Here is a 21,320-nt window from a genome sequence, read left to right on the forward strand (position 1 = left end):
TTTTATATGCATATACTGTATATGATCATTCAGTCCATCTAGATCCATCCATCATACCTATTTTTTTCACATTCTTCTGTGCATAACAGCCCCATCTACTTTTCATCTTTATTTATTAAGCTTTGTCGTACTTGTTCTTAACTGTTGTGTTTATTTTATATAGGTATACAGTATCTGTAATACTTACAGAGCAATGTAAAACCGGAGTCAAATTCGCTGTAGGGTCAATAAGATGAGAAAAGTAGTTTTGGGTTTTAACTGTATCCATGAAATAGACTGGACACTGGAGACTGTTCAGCATGTTCTAATTCCCTCGCTTCTCTGAGCCACCAGAGCAGCTGCTGAAACAGCATAACCACAGTGCCCACAGCAATTTGGTCACAAAAACAAAACACAACACTGATAACCCCCACTCCTATTATGTATCTGGAGTGACAGTTTCCTCATCAATTGACATAGCTTGGAAGTTATGACTCCATTTAATCACCAAATGAATTTTCCCTCTTAAATCATGGGATACTGTGCTTACTATCTCTTTCATATTTTCACATTTTCTCCCCTAAGACTGTCTATGGCCTTTCAGTTAGCCCCTGTGTTGGTTCTATCCTGTCCGGGTTGGTTCTCTCTGGACATTTCACGGATGAGGTGTCTTAATGGGTTGTTACACAACCAATTATATAACACCTTCTTTAAGCCATTTGCATTCTGTGACCATTAAATATGCTCTGCTGAGGCAACAAATGAGAATCTCCTCATTAAGAAACTTGCAATTCTTTATGGCAAATTACAGGCAAAAAGTTACAATAATATATAATACATTACTATACTGATATATTGATATAACAAACCTTGCAATGCAGTAAGGTAATCCAATAAAAGATAAAAAATTTGCATCAAAAGAAGACATCTAATGCTGTCAATATAAATGTGCATGTTAAGGGAAGGAAGTGAGACCCAAATTGTTGTGATTCTGAAGGGTAACATACTGTGCAAGTTAAAAGAGACTGCAACTAGAAAGACCAAACTGGCAGATAAACTGAGCTACAGTGGGTGAAATACCATGGACACTTATGCTTACATGTGTAATATGGAGTAGACATAATGCATCATCCAATGCATGATAAGGCTGGTAATAAAACGGGAAATATGCAATGTTCATTTTTGTCTCAGGCTGTGATGTGGTGTTGAATTAGATTTTTATTTTATTTTATTGAAATGGCCTAGGAGACACAAAACAATGTGACAGTGTGACATTTTGTAATTGTGTCTTACTGCAGTGTGTCCAAAACTTTTTACATCATGCCCCATCTCAGAAAATATTGAGCTTTCCAAGTACCATACTGCGCCATTCGGTGCAGATTTAAATGAATTTGCGCTTCTTATGTAGCCACTTTCAGCATGGCTTCTCAAAATATTCTTCAACAAAAGTATGTATTTAAAGTGTGTTTAGCTAACATCAGTAGTGTATTTATGCTTGACTGAATCACAAACCATGTGCCCAGGGTGAGAGAGAAAAATTGTCTGACTCATCAGCAGCACAGGTGGTAATTAGAGCCCTCCAGCTGAGCCCAGACGTGAAGTGTGGGAAAACCAGCCCAGCCAGAAAGTAACGGAAAGACAGCCCATCAAAGAACTCAGGAGGACTGTCACAGTACCATAGTTTGAGTCTAGGCCTGAACGCATTGGCACAAACCTGGACTCATTATATATCATTATATCCCGCTGTCTTATGAGACGTTCATATGTGCGGTTCTCAAGAGTCTGCTGATATGTGCTCCAGATGAACATCAACCTGAACAGAATCTGTTGGTGCTCCGTGATGTAAAATGTTCAGATAGAAATTGGGACAAGTTTGTTGTCTTTTACCTGCTGACTGCATGACCAATAATCAAAAGACTTTTCCACCACACCACTTTTGTTCATTCGTGGATGTTTGAACTTTGCCTTTGTGAACACAAACTGGACCAGCTGAAAAACTGAAACAGTGCATCATCCTGGCATTGGTTCGATTCAGGAACTGGACCTTTAGGTGTGAACGAGGCGTTTCTAGAGCAGGGGGGTGGTGGGGTGCCTGGAAATCTGACTGGTGACCCCAAGTGCCACCCCATTATCATCAAATATGATTGGTCATCTGTCCAGTGAGAGGAGGGGGGAATCACAGACTGCTGCAACAACGAGAATGATGTTAATCATTTGCTTCACCAGATCTCAACCCCACTGGCCACTTATTGAATGTTAAGAATGTGGGCGGCTTAATCTGCATCGAGCCTTTTTTTGATGTTCTGCACTTGTGGCCAATTTATTGATGTACTTGTTTCCTGTTGTTTGTACTGTGATGTCTGGTTTTGTTCAGCTTCCCTGTGTCCGAGACAAATTATTCCTAAGGGAGACAAATAAAGGAACCTTAAACCTTGACTTTTAACTTCAAAATATCTGCACACTTCTCTGGAATAAGTTGACACTTAGAGCAAACCAAATGGTCTTTTTCTGGGGAAATATTTGCATGAGGTGGTTAGACAGTTAGACATAATTTATTTGTTAACACAGCCACAGGAAGAAACTCAATCTCACTGTGGTTTGCATTGCAAGGACCTTTCAGATCAATGCAAGAAATGCTCGTGTACGCGAGATGCCAGCCAGCGTGACGTAACACGTGAGGCACCGCCCCCCAACATGAAGTGATTTAAAAATAACCGCCTGGCGCGCGCTCTTTAGGCAGCATCTTGGCTCGAGAAACGAGCGCAACGTAAAGGAGAGGAAGGTAGTCGTCGTTTGCGGGCTTTTTGCTTTCATAAAGTAAAGGGAACCATGTCGTATACTAAATTTCTAGCGGCTGTCGCGAGGGTGAACTCGAACAACGTCAACAAGATCCGCGTTTTACCTGGAAGATGTCGGTCAACAGTCGCATCCACAAAGACCCATGAGGAGAAGGAGCCGCAGATGGACGACTGCACCGTGGTGGAGACTGAGCCGGTTGAGCTCATCACACAGACCAGAAATGTCACAAATACGCAGTTAAATAAAATCCACATTGACTTCAACAACACACAGGAAGCCTACAAAAGTAAACGTAACATTGAACTGCTGCGAAGTCTGCTGGTGTTCAAGCTCTGTACCTTTGACTTCCTCGTTGAAAAGAACAAAGAGGTGAGTTGATTTAATTCAAAAGTTTGCCTCTGATATAAGAAAAAAAAAGATGTATTGATGTAACAACTTGATATATACACACATGTATGTATAACTGTGTAATAATCAGTAGTACGGTATTATAATAGTACAAAATATTGGAAAACTGAGGTAGAATAACTTCCTGTCCTTGTTTTGTGTCCAGCTGATGGATCTGAGTAAGAAGGTTCTCGGTCAGTGGATGTTTGAGAAGATGATGAAAATGACCTTCTATGGCCAGTTTGTGGCTGGGGAAGACCACAACTCCATCAAACCTTTAATTCATAAGAATCAGGCCTTTGGTGTGGGGGCAGTTTTGGACTACAGTGTTGAAGAGGACTTGACACAGGAGGAGGCGGAGAATAAGGAAATGGAGTAAGTACATAATGTTTACATGTGACTTAGCTGAAGTTCAGTAAAGACTATAATGCAGGATGCTCTCTCATTAAATGTCGTGGTTCACATAGTGTTAAAATTTGAAGCCAAGCACAGGTGATCAGTATCTCAACTTTAATTTATGCCATATGCGCCCCAGAGGAGCAGCCTTTCATGAGTTACATAACACACAAAACTGAAAAGGCGTGTGCAGTCAGGTTTATTTGAATACCCAGTATCACATGCTCCACAACAATATCAGTTTCTGGCCCAGCCCATGCTCTTACAAAGACAAAGAAATACCCTCTAAAAACCAAGGGAAACTGGAACAAACGGGAAGAAACTCCTACCCCCCATCCCTCTCTGTGCATGTTTATAACAGCAGTTGCACAAATGCAGTTACAGGAATAAAAGAAATTTGTTGTTATTTCCAATAATAATGGCTTTGCAGCAGTGTCATTATGATAAGTCGAATTTAAAACAGATAAATTGTGGTTAGTCCAATCCTGGCTCTATTAAAGTGAGTGAAAGTATGACTACTGACTTTATTTTAGTCATTGTCCTTAAACCAAAACATTTAGCTCCTGCAGTTTGGATATAGCACTTGTCGTATAGTAATTTCGATAGTAGTTTGAATAATTTTGCAGTACTTTCATAAAAGAAATAAAAAGTTAAAAAAACAGGTGAGGAGATATTAGTAACAGACTGGAATTAAGATGACTTGTTTACAGTACAAAAAACTTCACATTAATTGATTTCTGTTCTTCCAAACAATAGCTCTGTTTCTATGGAGTGCATATTATATGACTCCACAACTCATTTTGTTCTTGGCCTCCCTTGCAGGTTAAACCAATAATGATGCAGGCTAGTTTCACTCCTCAAAATATATGGCACTGATATTTGAAATCCTAGTTAAAAGTCTGGTCAGACCACTTTATTTTACTACTCTGTTTGTGAACTTGAGTTTCTCGTGCCTGTTTCTCCATCACATGTTCTTCCTCTGCAAATAATCTTCTGACACTGTGTCATAAACATTCAAATGAGGTATAATTTGATATCAGTTTATTTTTATTCCTTCAAGTCTGGCCTTTTATCAAATTAGCACGAGTGATATTCTTTACAGTGTATTTCCTCCCTGTAAAGAGAATGTGTCTTTCATTTCATCTCTAGTAGCAAAACAGTGCCTGTCCTTCTATTGGTCGACTAGGGCAGGCCTCCTTTCCTCTGATTGGTTGGGCTGGTTATTCAGCAGGGGCGGGGAGTTTACTTCATGAAAAAGCTGCCAGCCTTTTAGAGTCATGTCCTGGAGCCGTGCATGGGGCAAACACATGGTGTAGTTATGCAATGATCTACAGAGGAAATAAGCTTTTTTTAAAAAACACGGATTATCTTTCTAAGCACGAACGTACATATGCTGAAGCAAATACAAACAGATTTTTTTTATTAGGAGGCAGTTATCTTCCCAAAGGCTCTTACCACAGAAAGTCTCCTGGCTCCACAACAAAAAAACAACACATTGAGCACTGTGTGTTACTTGATGCGTCTCTCATGTCACAACATGCCTAGAAAAGGAGGTCATCATTACAACTGAAAAAAAAAAACCTCAGCAAAACTGGTTACAGTGCCTTGTGAAGTAAAAACATTCGCCTTTCTTGCGTTGCTTCCACCCTTCAATATAATCTTCTTAGATCACAGTAGAGAAATCACAACCTTCCTGTGTTCAGTGTTGGCATAGTGTTTGTTTAATTACCTGATCTGAAATGATCCAAGTTACATGAGAAATTATAAGACTGACAGAAAATATAGATGCTCTTTTTCGCATATCTGTAGAAAATTTTAGCATTTATTTGAGGAAATCTTTGCTTTTTTTTATTCTGATGTCAATCCGTCCTTCTTTTTCAGTTCGTGTGTTTCTGAAGCAGAAAAAGAAAGTCCAGGTTTGTATATCAGTTGAAATGAACTTATTCATTGCTTGTAATGAAGTGTTAACTGTTCAATTTCCAAATTAGTTGCATCATCTTTTATCATCTACTGCTAGCTCAGTTGCAGAAGTTGTAGTACAAACTAGGACAGAGCGCAAATAATATATAAAAACATATATGAAATTTGAAATATTCACAGTGCTAAAAAAAGAACTGATGGCGTGGCTAGGAACTGGCAAGACCAAACTACTGGTGTGCTTTGATATTCAGCTGCCTCATGTTGGCCTGAATGCAACACGAGTGTCACAGTTGGTGTTTCTAGTCAGGCAACCATGTGGTTTGGCGTGGACAGCACTGGTTATATCTGGATTTAGTTGGACCTGAACTGTCCAGTCAGGTGCCCACCATGAGAAGCTTGGCTCATGTTTCAGGGTTGATGTTTGAATCTTAAGTATATCATTCACCCACTAGTACTACGGTTGTTTTCAAACCTGTTATGATAATTAAATGTTAATTTATCAGTAAGAAACACAGCTTCCTTAATATATATTCTTCGGATCATTTTTTGTGGTGTAGTTTTAGTATTTTTGGTACCACATCAACAGAAACAGATGGCTGTTCATTGGCATTAGAAGAATATTATGATACTTATGATGCTTGTGATACACTTGTTGTAGCATAAATAAATAAATAAATGCACAACTCAAAGCAAAAGCTTATATAATTGAAATAAGTTTATTTCACAGTCAAGTTGTAGAAAAAAGAAAAATACTGTTAATAATTATGTGTAATATGTGTTTGATTTTAATATAATTTCTGAATATAATTAATCTTATGATGTTGTGAATATTATGAATTATTGATATTATTATTAAGTAATCTCAATGATAATAAATATAATAGACATTTACCTTCCAGTGAGCTGAAAATTAATAGTAGTTCAAAATCCAAAATTCTGTCAAAAGCTTTTAAGTTTCAGGCAAAGACTCTTTCCATGGCCAGAAGCTAATGTTAACCTTTGTTCCACCCCAGGGGCTGACCACCGTGAGAAGAAGTACAAGGCCCATCGTCAGTTTGGAGACAGGCGAGGAGGGGTCATCAGTGCTCGTACCTACTTTTATGCAGATGAGGCCAAATGTGACAATCAAATGGAGACCTTCATAAACTGCATTAAGGCCTCTGGTAAATAGGTTTCTGAAAAAGAAATTAAGAAAAATATTAACGTTGGTTGTTATTATTATAATAGATGTACAAACACTAAAATCGCGAGTGATGTAAAATGTGTTATCACTTTCAGGGGGAGCCTCTGCAGATGGATTTTCTGCCATCAAACTGACAGCTCTCGGACGCCCACAGTTCCTTGTAAGTGCACGTCTTCTGTATTAACTTTCAGTTAATGCAGAATTGCAACAGTAGTGCTGCCAGGTCTAACAAGACACAAGATCAACATTACAGGGTAACGGGAAAATAATATATGAGCCATCTTTTTATGGTTTTGAGACAATGCCAATTCATTAGTATGATCATAAATCTCATTACTGTGTACAAACCCTGGTATTTGCCTGTAGTGTTACCAGTCATATTCTAATATAGCAACCAGAATTCAACATTGCAGGAAATGAAACAAGAATGAAACTGAGTCAGGTGTAGGGAAAGCCACATTTTCTGAGTCACATGGTGGAGTCGTACTTCATACCTCACCAAGTCACACTTCCTCCAGATGTAAATTATGTTCCACTTGACAATGAGCAAAATGTGTGATTTTGTGTGAATAAAATACTGATGCTTCCAACTGACCGCATCAAAATATGTTTCATAGCCAGTATTTTCATTTTATCATTGATGAATCACTCTGTGTTTGAACAGCTCCAGTTTTCAGAAGTCCTGGTTAAATGGAGACGGTTCTTCAACTTCCTTGCAGCACAACAGGGGAAATCTGAAATGATGGTTCTGGAACAAAAACTGGAGCTGGAACAACTCAAGGTGTATCATCTTGCCCTCAGCACTGCAGGTTCATGTAATGTTCAGCCATAACGGCATAATAATCTGCTGAAACATCTTTTCTTAATGATTGAATTGTTTCTTTGTAGGAAAGTTTGACCAAGATGGGTGTTGGAGCCAAGGACGACATTGAGAATTGGTTTACTGGAGAGAAACTGGGCTTGTCAGGGTAAGATAAGTGCTAACAATGATAACAACAAATACTCCACAGTAATAGTTTTGTACTCTGCATCAATACAATAAAATCTCTGGCCTTAAACAGGGAGTGTATAGATGGACAAGTACCAGAAGTCCTGTTGTCTCACCATATTGCATTTAACTGAACTGAAGCAGTGATATTTAAGTATGTTTTAATAGAATTTCACATATTTTAACATAGATTTTCTCATCTTATTTCCAGAACAATAGATCTGCTGGACTGGAACAGTTTAATAGACGATACAACAAAAATCTCCAATTTGCTGATGGTGCCAAACCTTGAGGTGAGTCATGTAAACATTTAATGGTGGCAAGCGACAAGAATGGACCATTTTTTGTAGTTCAGAAATGACCGCAATTGAAGTGATCCTTGGTTAAATCAGTCCAAATAAACACAGATAGCATTAATATAATCTTCCAAGAGGGCATGTCTTCAGAAGTGTTACTGCATTTGATAGCAGTAAACCATATCATAAGTCAGTAAAATAGATGTAAAATAACAGTTGTTGTTTCCCCCATCAGAACTGGACTTCTTTATCATACTGTGGGAACATGTTAATATGATTCCTGCAAGTACAGTTGATCTTCTTCCCACAAGATAATAACTTGTATCATATGTTCTTCCCACAAGTAAACATTTGCTCCGGTGAAGAAAAATCTACTTTTCCTAACATTTGGGACATGGAGTGCTCTTCACATTTCTACAGCGTTGGTTTATGCCGAGTCATAGTGCCCTTGTTACTGTAGCCAGCGTTACTGAGGGCAGCTGAGAAACTCTATCAGCTTGAAAAGGGACACGAGACAAAATGGCAGGGACACTCATGCTGCTCTCACCCCAACCCACCTAATGTCTGCCCTGCCTGTCACATACTGATAGAGTTTGCCGTTTTAACCTGCAAAACAAATGCCAAATGATTCAGTGCTTTATGTGTTGGTTGTGCAGACGGGCCACCTGGAACCTCTGTTGAATACGTTTACTGCTGAGGAGGAGAGGCAGATGAAGAGAATGCTGCAGAGAGTGGACGTTCTGGCCAAGGTGAGCATACCAAAACAAATAAATGTGCAATTAATAAATTATTTCAAGAGCTGATATAGAACTCTAAATCCAATTTATCGCAAACAAAGAGCTGGGTTAAAGTAGAGATGCACTAATACACTGTCTTGCTTTTCTGTGTTTTGAGACTAAAGTATCTCCAAACTAAGGACATGTTGAGGTAGCCGACTGTTAATAGCTCACTCAGTTGCAGTCTGTCTCATGTTACGGCACAGTGGGTTCATGGTCTAAGCCAGTGCAAGCTCTGCCTGCACGTCTGGATATCTTTGTAGAACAGTTAAATTACTAATTAACTAACATTTTGGATATGGGATTAAAATAGCATTATTACATGTTTATAATTAATAAAAAGCAAGGATTGGCAATGTCAGTATCAGCATCCGATACTATTATCGGAACACATCAGTCCCAGCCAGGTCTAGTTAAAAGAAATCAGGAATGAATTGTGTTTGCTGAAGTGATGAACCCCTGCTCGTCTTGCACATTAATTATTCACTTATAAAGCCTAATAAACTGTAAAGACTCTTTGTCTATCCGTCCTAGTATGCCATGGAGAATGGGGTAAGGCTAATGGTGGATGCCGAGCAGACGTACTTCCAACCGGCTATCAGTCGACTCACCCTGGAGATGCAGAGGAAATTCAACAGAGAGAAGCCGATCATTTTCAACACTTACCAGTGTTACCTCAAGGTGACGGCACAGTTCCATCATTACTAATCATGACCATTTTAGGACACATTTCCCATGTAAATATTGTTTGTGTAGCTATAGATTTGCCCTGGCCTTAAGGAATGTTTGAATGCGGTCATATCTTTTGGTGTTCTTTAATTCTTTTAGGAAGCCTATGACAATGTAACTGTGGACATTGAGCTGTCACGACGGGAGGGCTGGTACTTTGGTGCCAAACTGGTGCGTGGAGCCTACATGTACCAAGAAAGAGACAGGGCCAAAGAGATTGGTTACGAAGACCCAATAAACCCAGACTACGAGGCCACAAACAGGATGTACCACAAGTAAGTTTTGAATTATCATCCAAGCCATTTGTGGTCCGGCTACGAAATGTCTTATATCCTAACCATCTGCCTTGTTTGTCCAGGTGCTTGGAGTATGTGCTGGAGGAGATTGAACACAACAGGAAAGCAAATATCATGGTTGCAACTCACAATGAGGACACAGTGAAATTTACCCTAGAAAAGTACGTTCTCATGCCTGCATGAAAAATTCAAAGATTTGGCATTTGGCACATACAAATTCCAGATTTTGTTTGAACATACTCTAGAGCTATAATCCTCTCATTCATAAAGAACTAATCCTAATGGTTTAAACTAATTCCTAGAGCACTGAGCTAAGTCAAATACATTCTTTGTGAACTTTCCAAAGCAATTAAAGGAATTATAGAGTGATATTGCCACATCAGTGGCGGAATACTGCACTTTAGCTCTTATTATGTAACTTAAACATATGTGTTTTCTTTGTGTTTTTTCAGGATGAATGAGATGGGCCTTTCACCCACTGAGAATAAGGTTTACTTTGGACAGCTGCTGGGAATGTGTGACCAGATCAGCTTCCCACTAGGTATGTTAACACTCAGCTCATATACCAAAAGTAAACAGTATGTTATGGAATCACGACATCTTACATCACATAGTCATGTGGTCATAGATTTTCCACTGAAACGTAGCCCCTACATACGTCAGCTTTTCAACACTCAGACAGCCATTGACCTTACAAAATGTTCTGTCCAATCTATAGATATCCCTGGAGCAAACAGCTCCAAGTTCTCAATTACCTTGACTGTCTATTACAGAATGTTATGTTAGTTTGGTTCAGCAGAGATGCACGCTATGGGTCTGAAGAGGAACACACCACTACCCAAAATTGTTGGACAGTAATGTAGTATACATGTTAAATCCCAGGATTATGATGATGTGAAACCAGTTAGCTCACCAGATTTTTCTCAGTAGAAATTTAAACAGTCAGTATACTACTGGGTGTGTAATAGCTTTTTAAGTTGTGCTAACATTAAGTTTTCTCTAAAAGTAATCTTACAGTTTCTCTTTGCATGGTTAAGATGATTTAAAATGTGTCATGCGACTGAGATATAGAAAATTGAGACATTACATCAACCTCATGCCAATGTGAAGGGCACTGAGCTTTGATTTTCAATAGTTAGCTGATGTTTAAATGATGGTGCAATAAAATGCTGTCGCAGTCCGACCTTTCCTCCCACAGAGCTGGTTCGACCTTGTCATATCATTTGACATTCAATATCAAAACTACATTTTTATATATGAGTGCTATCTTAATACAATATTTATTTGTGATAAATTCATTCCTTATTAAAAACATAATGTTTTAATCTACTTTACCATTATTTCATTGAGCTGACTAAATATGAGTCTACCTTGTTAACTTTATGAGCTACTGTCAGTTATTGTGATTGTGATATGATTCACAATTAGTGGGAACGGGAATTATCGATTCACATTAATCTTTTTTTTTTTTTTTTTTGATTAATCAATGTCAGAAAATTGTGAAAAAAGTTGAGCAGTGTTTCCTAAAGCCCCAGGTAATGTCCTCAAATGTCTTTTTTGTCCACAACCCAAAGATATTCAGTTTTCTGTTGTAGAGGAATGAAGAAGGGGAATGGCGATTATTATTTTTATATAATTATTACTTTATAATTGACAACTAATGAATTAATAATCTAATCGTTGCAGCTCTTTTTGCGTCACAATTTTAATTTTCACTGGAAAAAAATATATATGATACAACCTTTATTGGGGTCTGCACCAAACAAACATGTTTTCCTACATATGGACAACACTATTTGAATGCAGGGACATCTCTGCAGCATCACAGTACTTCATTATAATGATATTTTGTGACACATTAACTGGGTGGCCCTAGTGAGCTGTAACTATTCTGGCTATTTCTCTGCTACATTCATATTTAAATTCTGCTGCTGGACATGACATACAAAGTCCTTGAATGCACACACGGTGGAGATGGTGGACTTTGATTTAAGACTTGTCTTCTGGCTCTGTGTTGAAAACAGGTCAAGCAGGTTTCCCAGTCTACAAGTATGTCCCGTATGGCCCCGTCAACGAGGTCATTCCTTATCTGTCTCGCCGCGCTCAAGAGAACCGTGGTTTCATGAAGGGATCCCAGAGAGAGCGCAGCCTGCTGTGGACGGAGCTGAAACGCAGGATGCTGGCTGGTCAGATTTTCTACAAGCCTGTCTACTAAGTTACAGGACCACAACATACTAACTGCAGTGTAAGCATTCCACCATGTGTACTGTACCAATACCTGCTGCTAGCTGCTCTTTGTAGAGGAGGAAGATTAATGTCCTTCCTTGGCTTGTTAGGTTGCACTGTGTGAAGGAAAGTTTTGCAATTTCACTGATGGATATTTTAAAGTTTGGTATGGTTAGTGATAGAGATTTCTTTTATTTTTAGCTGTATTTTTTAACACATACGTGTTTAAAATGCAGCTGTAATAATACACTGTGGAGATACATGTGCTGTTCCATTAAGAAATGAAATCAAAATTACTTTAACTCAAAAATCAGCTACCAGAGTGGAATCAAAAACTTACTCCTTTTTATTGAATGTTTGTACCTCTAAACATTGATCCTTTCTGACATACACCATGGAATTATTCAGTACAGGCAAAGAAAAATATTGTGTATGTTTGGTTACTTGTATTTAAAATCTGTTTTGTGCTTTTTTAATGGTAAAAGACACTTTGTACTGTATGTTCTGTTCAGTTTAGTTTGTCGGATGTAGCTGTCATTCACAAGTGCCTTATTATTGTTTCCACAAGATTAACTGGAAGCATTCAGCTACTACTTTGTTTTTGTTAGGATATACTCCTCCAAACCAGTTGTATTGTAAAGTATGTTAGCATGGTCATTACCAATACTATGGATCATTGTATTAATCTACAGTATGAATAGCATAACGCTGCATAATGAAGAAGTAGTTCATTATGTAGCATGATTTTGATTACATAAAATGACTTAGATTTGTTAAGATCTATGTTCATATTCTTGATTTTAAGCCAATCTGTTGTTCATCAAAGTATAACTCTAATTTCAGCATTACAATCCAAATAAGTCAAATAGCAGATAAAATGTAAAATTTGACAAAAAGCAGATCCAGGTTTTCGTAATGTTGACATTAAATGAGCCACTTGTTATTTGGAAGTGGCCTTTCAATGTGCTGACAGAAGTCCTTTTACTGTCTACTGAGCAGTACAAGGATGAGGAGCGACTCGGTCTGATCCATTTCATGGAATCATTCACGCCTGTAGTCAAGAACATCCTCTGTTCATCAAACAGCAACAGATGTTCAAAGCAGAAAACCAGGAACTGTTGTGTGTCCTGCGTTCCAGAATGTTCCATAAACATGTCGTGGTTACTGCTGTGATTTTTTTTTTTCGTGGAAAAGTGCACACAAGTACTCAAAGAACACCTGCGCTGTTACATAAGCTGCATGGGTGGAGAAACGGCCTGCGAGTTCAGTCTGTAAATTGAAGTGTTGTTTTTTTAGGTGTAGAAATTGATTTTTTAAACCTTTGCAAAACTTAAAATTAGAAACTGAATTGAAGTTGATCCTTTTTAACTGAAGTTGAATAAAATATACAAGATGTTTTTGGAGATGAATTATACAAAAACAACTTCACTGTTACTGTTTTTTTACACAACCGATGAAGTGATGATAATTTGATAGTCATAAAAACATAAAGTAATTTAATTTTTTTCTTTTTCCAGTCTCAGTGTCAGAATTTTAACACCATGACAGGAACACACAAGCTGCTTTTGTTAGTGTGGAGAGAGAAGACCATAAGAGAATAACCAGTTTGAGTGGTTTACTGTAATCTGAGAGAAAAGCCTTTCATTTTAATATCTCTCACCTGTAATGAACGTCTGTTAGTACATTTTCTTTGGTGTTTTTCACTCTTTTGTTTTTGGTTTCCTCATCATTGCTGTATCAGTGTATACCATGTTTTGTACAGTTGTAAAATATTTGTAATTATTGATTAATACAATAAAGTACAGTTTACATAAAAGGAATTGCGCTGATGTATTCTTATTGCAGCTGTGGATGTTGGAAGTGGACATTAACGAAAACAAAACTGAGCTACAAATAACCAAATAAAAGCTCAGATATTGCACAGTAATCATAATGACAATATTTTTAACTGTCCTTTTCAAAGAAATGTATAAAATACATACAATTATAATAAAAGACAATAGAAGCAGTTGATGCAATATTGTGTTGTTTAATAAAACACAAAGTTAATAAGACAGTGAAATTATAAAAAACAATATTAAAATCCATAAAAAGCAAGTTTAAAATACTGACATCATGACTAAACTTTAAACCTTGAAGTTGTACAAACTTCACCTTCTGCCAGTGTAGGCGACCATCACTCCAGCACCTCAGACTGGACAGATCCAGGATCTTATCTCGTAGTAACAGAGATCTGTTTGTCCTCGCTGCTGACGTATTTTATTGTCAGTGACATCAACAACGATGCCACACAAACACCAGTGGACTCCCTGTGCCAAATCAATGTGACCTACTGAATCAGAGATGACTGCCAGCCAAAGTCAACAGCAGCTGAAGCAGCACCTGTGGCCAGATGTCTGGAAACGAAAGAACAACAGTCACTCAGTCCCACAACACAAAGATGTGTTATACAATTATTATTTTTTATTGTTTTGTTACCTCATTGTTTTGTCTTTGTTGATTTGGAACTAACAAACGTTCAGTCACATTGTTGAAAATCACCAACAAATGTCTTCAGTGTTTTCATTTTTGTGAAAACAAACCGTGGTTTGTCATAAGATGTTGAGACACAGCAAGTTTCGGTATGTTTTCTTGAAACTATAAAAAGAGAGGGTTTCAGGAGAGTTTTAACATTCACACAACGCATACTGGGGAGGCTGCTAAATGTTGCTTTGGCTCATTTTTTACTAAATTGCGAGTACAAGAACATAATGAGTTGGTAAAAACACAGGAAGTTGCTGCAGTTTAATGTTGCAACAGCAAAAGATTTTTTTGTATTTTTAAGTGAACACAAATTTCACTGAACAAGAGACTGAAATACGTGTGTATTTTTGCAATCACTTCTTAGTTCATTCAACTATCAAAATATATGCTGCACAACGTATGTGTTGTTGACTGATCTTGATCTTGATTTTAATAAAATCAACTCAAAAATTAACATTAAAAAAATGTCAGTTTCATAAGGGAGTATTTGTGACAAGTGAACATCAAGTGAAATTTTTCATGTTGTTTGGACAGTCCTGAACATTTGTGTGGATTCTGCACCAAAATATGTTGTCATGGATGAATTATGGTTTACAGTAAATGTAACAACATATTTCCTAACCTCAGTCATCTTACTGGGTGAGACAACAATGTAAAAACAGAAAAAGGCTCTACTGGGCGGACCAGTGTTCTCATGACTGGACCAACTAGTTTTCAAACAATAAACAAGATTTTCATCAGTTCATCATTCATATCTGCATTCTCTGATCAGCTGCTGGGGTTTAAATGGTCAAATGCAGACAAAAAAAAAAAAAAAAAAAAAAAACACTTGGTGAAGGTTTGGAAAATCTTGTCATAGTATGGTAATACTGGTGATAATTCACCATACTCACATGGCGGCTATGCTCAGGGTGGGACGCTCAAATGCTGTTATCAAAAGGATAATATTGTCCTACTGTGTTTTAAGTATAAATGGACACAATCAGACTAATTATTATTATATTATAACTATTTAAATTTTTTTTCTAATTGATCAGGAATTGAAAAGACAATGTACAGTGAAAATCATGGGGGATCATGGGGTCATATTTCAAGGTAAAACTACAAATTTGATAACTGGTAGTTGTTTAATTGCCCAGGAAGTGGTTGAATGCTAATGTTAGCAATTGTCTAATGCTATCAGGTTATCAAATATGCTGTTTTAGCTCCAAATTTTTACTATCCATTGTCTCTTCAGATTCTGATCAATCAAGAAGTGGTTAAATTCTAAAAAAAAATCTGGATAACAGCAGTATGACACTATGACACCTGAGTGCAACATCAGAATATGGTGAACTGAGCATTTTCTTTGAAAATACTGCATAATATTTCATTCTTCAAATTAGAGTTTGTTTACAGCTTATGCATTTAAGTACAGTTTTTATTACAATATGTTCAGTTTAACACGTCTTAAATAGCAGTTCTGTGTGTGTTGTTTTTCAGACTGCAATCTGTTCTGTCTGAACAGGTATATGTAGGTGTGCCATCCAACAGCAACCAATTTTACAAAACTATTCGGCGTCTGTGGGAGGAGAGTTTACATCTGATAGCTTCAGTCCTCTCAGCCAATGAGATCAAACCTCGAGGAGTGCATGCTGAGCAGTAGAGGATTTCCCTTCACCTTGTAGAGAATCCTCACCCTGACACTGCTAATGCTGTCGTCTGCAGGTAAATAAAGCTCTTTACTTGTATTTCCTCCACATGTTATGTTCTTTTTTGATTTACAGCATCAGTTATAATCTATCTGTTGTTCTGATTATCAGAAGAAGTTTTGAATTTTTGAAGAAAATTGGTCTACATAATAGTTATTTCAAGTGAAGACATCTTACATATAGGTTAAATTCTTTAATAATATACTACAGTTACTCTATGAGACAAACATGTGAAATGTAGCAAATAGAGAACATAGAGGACTGAGATAAGAAGTAAAAGCTGGTATGTAGAGAGACACACCTAACCACATGCTCCCACCCACACAAAAAATTTATGTGAAATGATTGTTCTATCAAGAGAGAGCATCTGTCCAGTGTCACCGGCAGAAACCTGTTTTAATATTTATCCATTTTCACGAGCCTTAAGATGCTTGTACTGAAACTGTTTTCAATATTAGTGGCTCTTTTCTTCTTCCGTTTTTGCTGTTGTTGTAAAGGCAATTTTACCACCATAAACATGTTTATACTGTAAACATGTGGACTCTGTTTTATTCGACAGAAAGAATGATGCAGCAGTTTTCTTGCTTAGGCAATCTATTCTCTGTAGCTGCCCTTTTTCTTATGCTACAGTTGATCATATGTCTTCCTTTAACCTCTTCTTTTCAGCAGGGATAAATACCAGGTTGCATTTAATTTAAATGGATCAGGTCTGTGCTCTACAGAATAATTACTCTAGTGTATTAAGGGATGAGGTGAGGTTAGGGGGTAATTAGCTGGCCCCTGTGTAAAAGAATTACCACAGGGCATTAGGCTACAACTGTTTATGAGCTTTGTGTAACTGCTCACACAACAGTTACACAGCGAAATCCAGCAAGATGTGTATCAAAACGTATTTTGCCTTCAATGTTCTCCTCATCTGTGGTCTCTAATTTCATTTTCAGGTTTTCATTTGGATTTCAGTGATGGGGTGCATCAAAGGAAAGTGCACATTTGTAATACGAGGCCTGATTCTCTGGGTTTTACTGACCAACATCATATTGCTGCTGTACTGCTTGACAAATCCAACCCAAGTGAAGATTAGGTAAAGATTTACAAGTAAAGTAATGCTGGACATTGTGGAATAATTTCAAATATTGCAATATTTTTGACCAAATGAGACTAATATTGTGGTGATGACTCTTGCCAGGGACGTAGAATTGGGTGGGCACATGTTTCTACCACTATCCAGTGATTACTGAGTTCCTTGCAATAATTATTATTTAAATATTTAAATATAACCACAGCTGTCTGTCAGTGTCTAGTAATAATAATGTTAGAGTAAGATTCTGTATTATGACAAAGCACATGTGCTAATTATAGATGCAAAATGGTTCATTTTTACATTTTGAAAGACTGCTTGCTTCCCTTCATTATGCCTCACTTTGGTTTGGTCCTCTAGCTACGGGCTACAGGTCACTTTTTACTGCCAAAATATTTAAGATATGAGTTGGGAGACTAGCAATTATTCAAATGAGTTATTTAGATCATCAGGGAAAGTGAGAAATATACACAAATCTATTATTTTATCATTTATTTACATGAATGCTGTCATCTTAGTCAGCACTCCTCTGGCAGCAGTAGTGTCTCCCCTTGCGCCATGTGGCTCAGTTAACCTCTGGAGACACTGTGTGTTTCTGTCACTGAAACTTTGTGACAACAGGCAACAGGAAAACAGGCAGAGGACACAGAAGGACAACAGGTAGACACGGAACAAATTTATTTTCCCCACCAAACATGACATGTAATTATCCGTCCTTTATTATTTGCCCATTGCTTTCACAAAACATTAACAGAATGAGATTTTTGATAAATAATCATCAATAATGGGGATATAATGACTTAATGAGTAAAGGCAAAAATTAGAAACTGCTAGAACTGTCTGGTTTGTTCAGAAAATTATATCACTTGACTGTAATGCAGCCTTTAAAACCATATCATGATATAATGAAATACAAAATCATAATCAATCAATATTCCTGCTGGAAAGCATTATTTTTATTGAGCAAAGCTAGTTGGCCTGTTTGCTTATCCATGTGTTTTATTTATAGAGGCTCCCAAGAAGACACATGTCCTGTCAGTATGGCCAAATTATTGAAGCAAAATGTCACCACACCTGCTCAAAGCACAACATCCATGTCAGATGAGTGCTCCCCCAGGAGGAACATCATGTTCATGAAGACCCATAAAACTGCCAGTAGCACCATACTTAACATCCTCTTCAGATTTGGAGAAAAGCACAAGCTTAAATTTGCCTTTCCTGATGGACGCAATGACTTCTTCTACCCATCGCCTTTCCAGTGCTCCCAGGTGAAGGAGTACAGGCCTGGAGACTGCTTCAACATTGTTTGCAACCACATGCGCTTTGACCACCAAGAAGTAGCCAAGCTCCTGCCTCCGGATGCTGTGTACATCACCATCCTGCGTGACCCAGTGCATCTCTTTGAGTCGTCCTTCCATTATTATCACAGAGCAGTGCCTCTCACATGGCGCATCAGAGGAGACAAACTGGCAGAGTTTCTTCACAGTCCTCAGACCTTCTACAGCCCAGAGGCTTTCAACTCGTTCTATCTCAGAAATTTGCTCTTTTTTGACTTTGGGTTTGAGAACAACCTGGAGGCTGATGATCCTCGTGTAATGAGGGATATTCATAGCTTATCGAAACGTTTTGATCTGGTTCTCATAGCAGAATACTTTGAGCAGTCTCTTATCCTGCTTAAGGACACACTCTGTTGGACCATGGATGACATCCTGTATTTTAAGCTCAACGCTCGCAGAAGCTCATCTGTATCTCAGCTGACCCCTGAGCTGAGAGCCAAAGCTTTACAGTGGAACGGGGCTGACTGGAAACTCTATCAGCACTTCAATGCTTCCTTCTGGGCTCGAGTAGAGACGTTTGGAAGAGAAAGAATGAACAAGGAGGTTAAAGAACTGAGAAGAAGAAACGCTGAGATGAAGGCCATCTGCATTGAGGATGGAGGCGCAGTAGAAGCTCAAAAAATTCAGGACAGACGCTTCCTGCCCTGGCAGCCAGTTGGAGAGTCGTCCATCCTGGGGTACAACATGAAGAAAAGTGTTGATCCCAAATTCAGGACAATCTGTGAAAAGATGCTCACACCTGAAATACAATACTTGTCAGACCTGGGCGTGAGCTTGTGGCTTACTAGACTGTGGGGATGGTTAAAAGATGCCATTTTTATACTTTGACTTTGATTCTCACATTTACGACTAAATACAGTCATTTATCCTGCAAAATATATGTGATACCTACTTGAAACAAATGTTTTCCTCATTGTCACTTTATCACCCAGAATGTGAATTGCAAATTCAGAAACATTTATAATACAGGTTCTCTCACATACCTCATCATCTGTTGGCAATTAATTGCTTCTAACTGTTAGTTGTATCTCCCAACACTGTGCACTACATAAAAAAATACTAAAAACCATGTTTACACTCTTTAAAAATGGGTTCAGGCTTAAGGTGCAAACACTAATACTCCTCTGTGTTGTTGTACCCATTCTGCAGCTGATACTCATTTCTATGGTGAGATTTACATAAAGTGCAAAGCTTCTGTGTGGCTCTCAGGGGACACAAGATAATATATCTGTCTAGATCCCGGTGCTTTTTGTCAAGCCAAAGACTTAAAATCAGGGTGTGACATCTTCCACTAGTCAGTCACTGATAGTGGTACCGTTGTTGTTTTTCAGCAGGGTGAGAAGTGTTAGTGTGCCCCCTAGAGGCCTATGGTTCAGGTTCACCTGTGTGAAGTGCATTTGAATAGCAGTGACCTTGCTTGACTCTGTCACAGTGGTTTACAAAACATGTCTTCATCCTTGACAGTAATAATGGTGTGTATATTTCATCTTCAACTGAGGCTCAAGGAAACGATTGATTAGATTCATGGGGCTAAATAATCAAGACAGTCATAATTTTTAGTCACAAGTGGAAGCTACTTTGTTGCTGTGGTAATATCATCTAGTTTATAGATACTACTATTTGCAGATTTAGCAAGCTTCAGTGACACACCAACCATACGCTAAAGCTATCCTCTTATCCATGGATATTCAGCATCGGGCCACACAAGTTAATCTGAATAAGAGCTTTATCAGTTGAGTTTAACTATTTTCTTTACTCATTACAATATTTGTGGCACACTAGGCATGTCCTTATAATCCATCTTGAATTAAGATGCTATTTCATTGGATAGTGAAAATATAAGTGGGGTAAAAAATACTTTCTTAGGAGGCCTCATGTACAATTTTGTGTGCATGAGAATGATCATTTACTTCAAGCAAAGCTTGTACATACATTATAAAATACACTGACAAAACTAATTACTGGTATACATCTGCCAGCTTGACAGCCCTTTTCTTTTGTAAATATAATGCTCTTTGTAAACTTGCTTCAAAATATACCATGTAATTATTGTTTTGTTTTTTTTACTCATTAGTCATTAAATTTTGTTTTAATATTGTAAATGTGACAATGAACATCTGCTTGTAGCATTTAGGTCTCAAAATGAGCCAGGAGCCTTTGCTGCTTGTAACATGTCCCTTCCTATCACCTGATTGTCCTCCCATCTTTAACTGCCTAATAAAGTAGAACTTACACAAAAATAAGTCAAACCCTTGCCTACCATATTTTGTAGTTTCTTTGAAATGATATTAATGTTATATATATGTATGTACATATATATATATACACACAACTAATGATTATTAATATAATTGATTAATCTCTTGATCATCTTCACAATTAATCAATTGACTGTTCAGAAAATGGTGGAAAAGGTTTATCACCATTTCCCAAAGCTCAAGGTGACATCCTCAAATGTCAGGTTTGTCCACAACCTAAGAATATTCCGTTTACTCTCATAGAAGACTAAACAAACCAGAATATACTCACATTTGAGGGTCTGAAATCAGAAATTTGGACATTTTCTCTCTAAAACAAGACTGAAAACAAGTATCTGGATTTTTTTTTTAAACACTGACAAATAATCAATGAATTGGCTAATAGTTGCAGCTCTAAAGCCTATAAAACAGCTGATTACCTATGAAAGGACACAAGTATCTGATCATTGTATATTTTG

The 21,320-nt window shown here is 37.6% G+C and overlaps 2 protein-coding genes across 3 annotated transcripts; both read left to right on the plus strand.

Annotated features, from left to right (window-relative positions):
• Window positions 1-2,700: 2,700 nt before the first annotated feature.
• On the plus strand, window positions 2,701-13,795 carry prodha (proline dehydrogenase (oxidase) 1a). Its single transcript, XM_084745835.1, has 14 exons — window positions 2,701-3,147; window positions 3,332-3,540; window positions 5,443-5,477; window positions 6,495-6,644; window positions 6,760-6,824; window positions 7,329-7,445; window positions 7,553-7,632; window positions 7,864-7,945; window positions 8,605-8,697; window positions 9,259-9,405; window positions 9,553-9,728; window positions 9,812-9,910; window positions 10,202-10,290; window positions 11,774-13,795. The coding sequence occupies exons 1-14, from the start codon at window positions 2,809-2,811 to the stop codon at window positions 11,962-11,964; spliced, it is 1,872 nt and encodes a 623-aa protein (XP_084601961.1). The 5' UTR covers window positions 2,701-2,808; the 3' UTR covers window positions 11,965-13,795.
• Window positions 13,796-16,122: 2,327 nt separating this feature from the next.
• Window positions 16,123-19,569, plus strand: gal3st1b (galactose-3-O-sulfotransferase 1b). 2 transcript variants are annotated; one of them, XM_084745940.1, is made up of 2 exons: window positions 16,123-16,205; window positions 18,277-19,569. In XM_084745940.1, the coding sequence occupies exon 2, from the start codon at window positions 18,308-18,310 to the stop codon at window positions 19,430-19,432; it is 1,125 nt and encodes a 374-aa protein (XP_084602066.1). In that variant the 5' UTR covers window positions 16,123-16,205; window positions 18,277-18,307; the 3' UTR covers window positions 19,433-19,569. The 2 variants fall into 2 exon arrangements, with proteins under 2 accessions (XP_084602066.1, XP_084602065.1); XM_084745939.1 differs by lacking the exon at window positions 16,123-16,205 and adding an exon at window positions 16,737-17,270.
• The last annotated feature ends 1,751 nt before the right edge of the window (window positions 19,570-21,320 follow it).

Source organism: Lutjanus erythropterus, chromosome 20 (assembly GCF_056507025.1).
Source record: "Lutjanus erythropterus isolate fLutEry1 chromosome 20, fLutEry1.hap2, whole genome shotgun sequence".
Lineage (NCBI taxonomy): Eukaryota > Metazoa > Chordata > Actinopteri > Lutjaniformes > Lutjanidae > Lutjanus > Lutjanus erythropterus.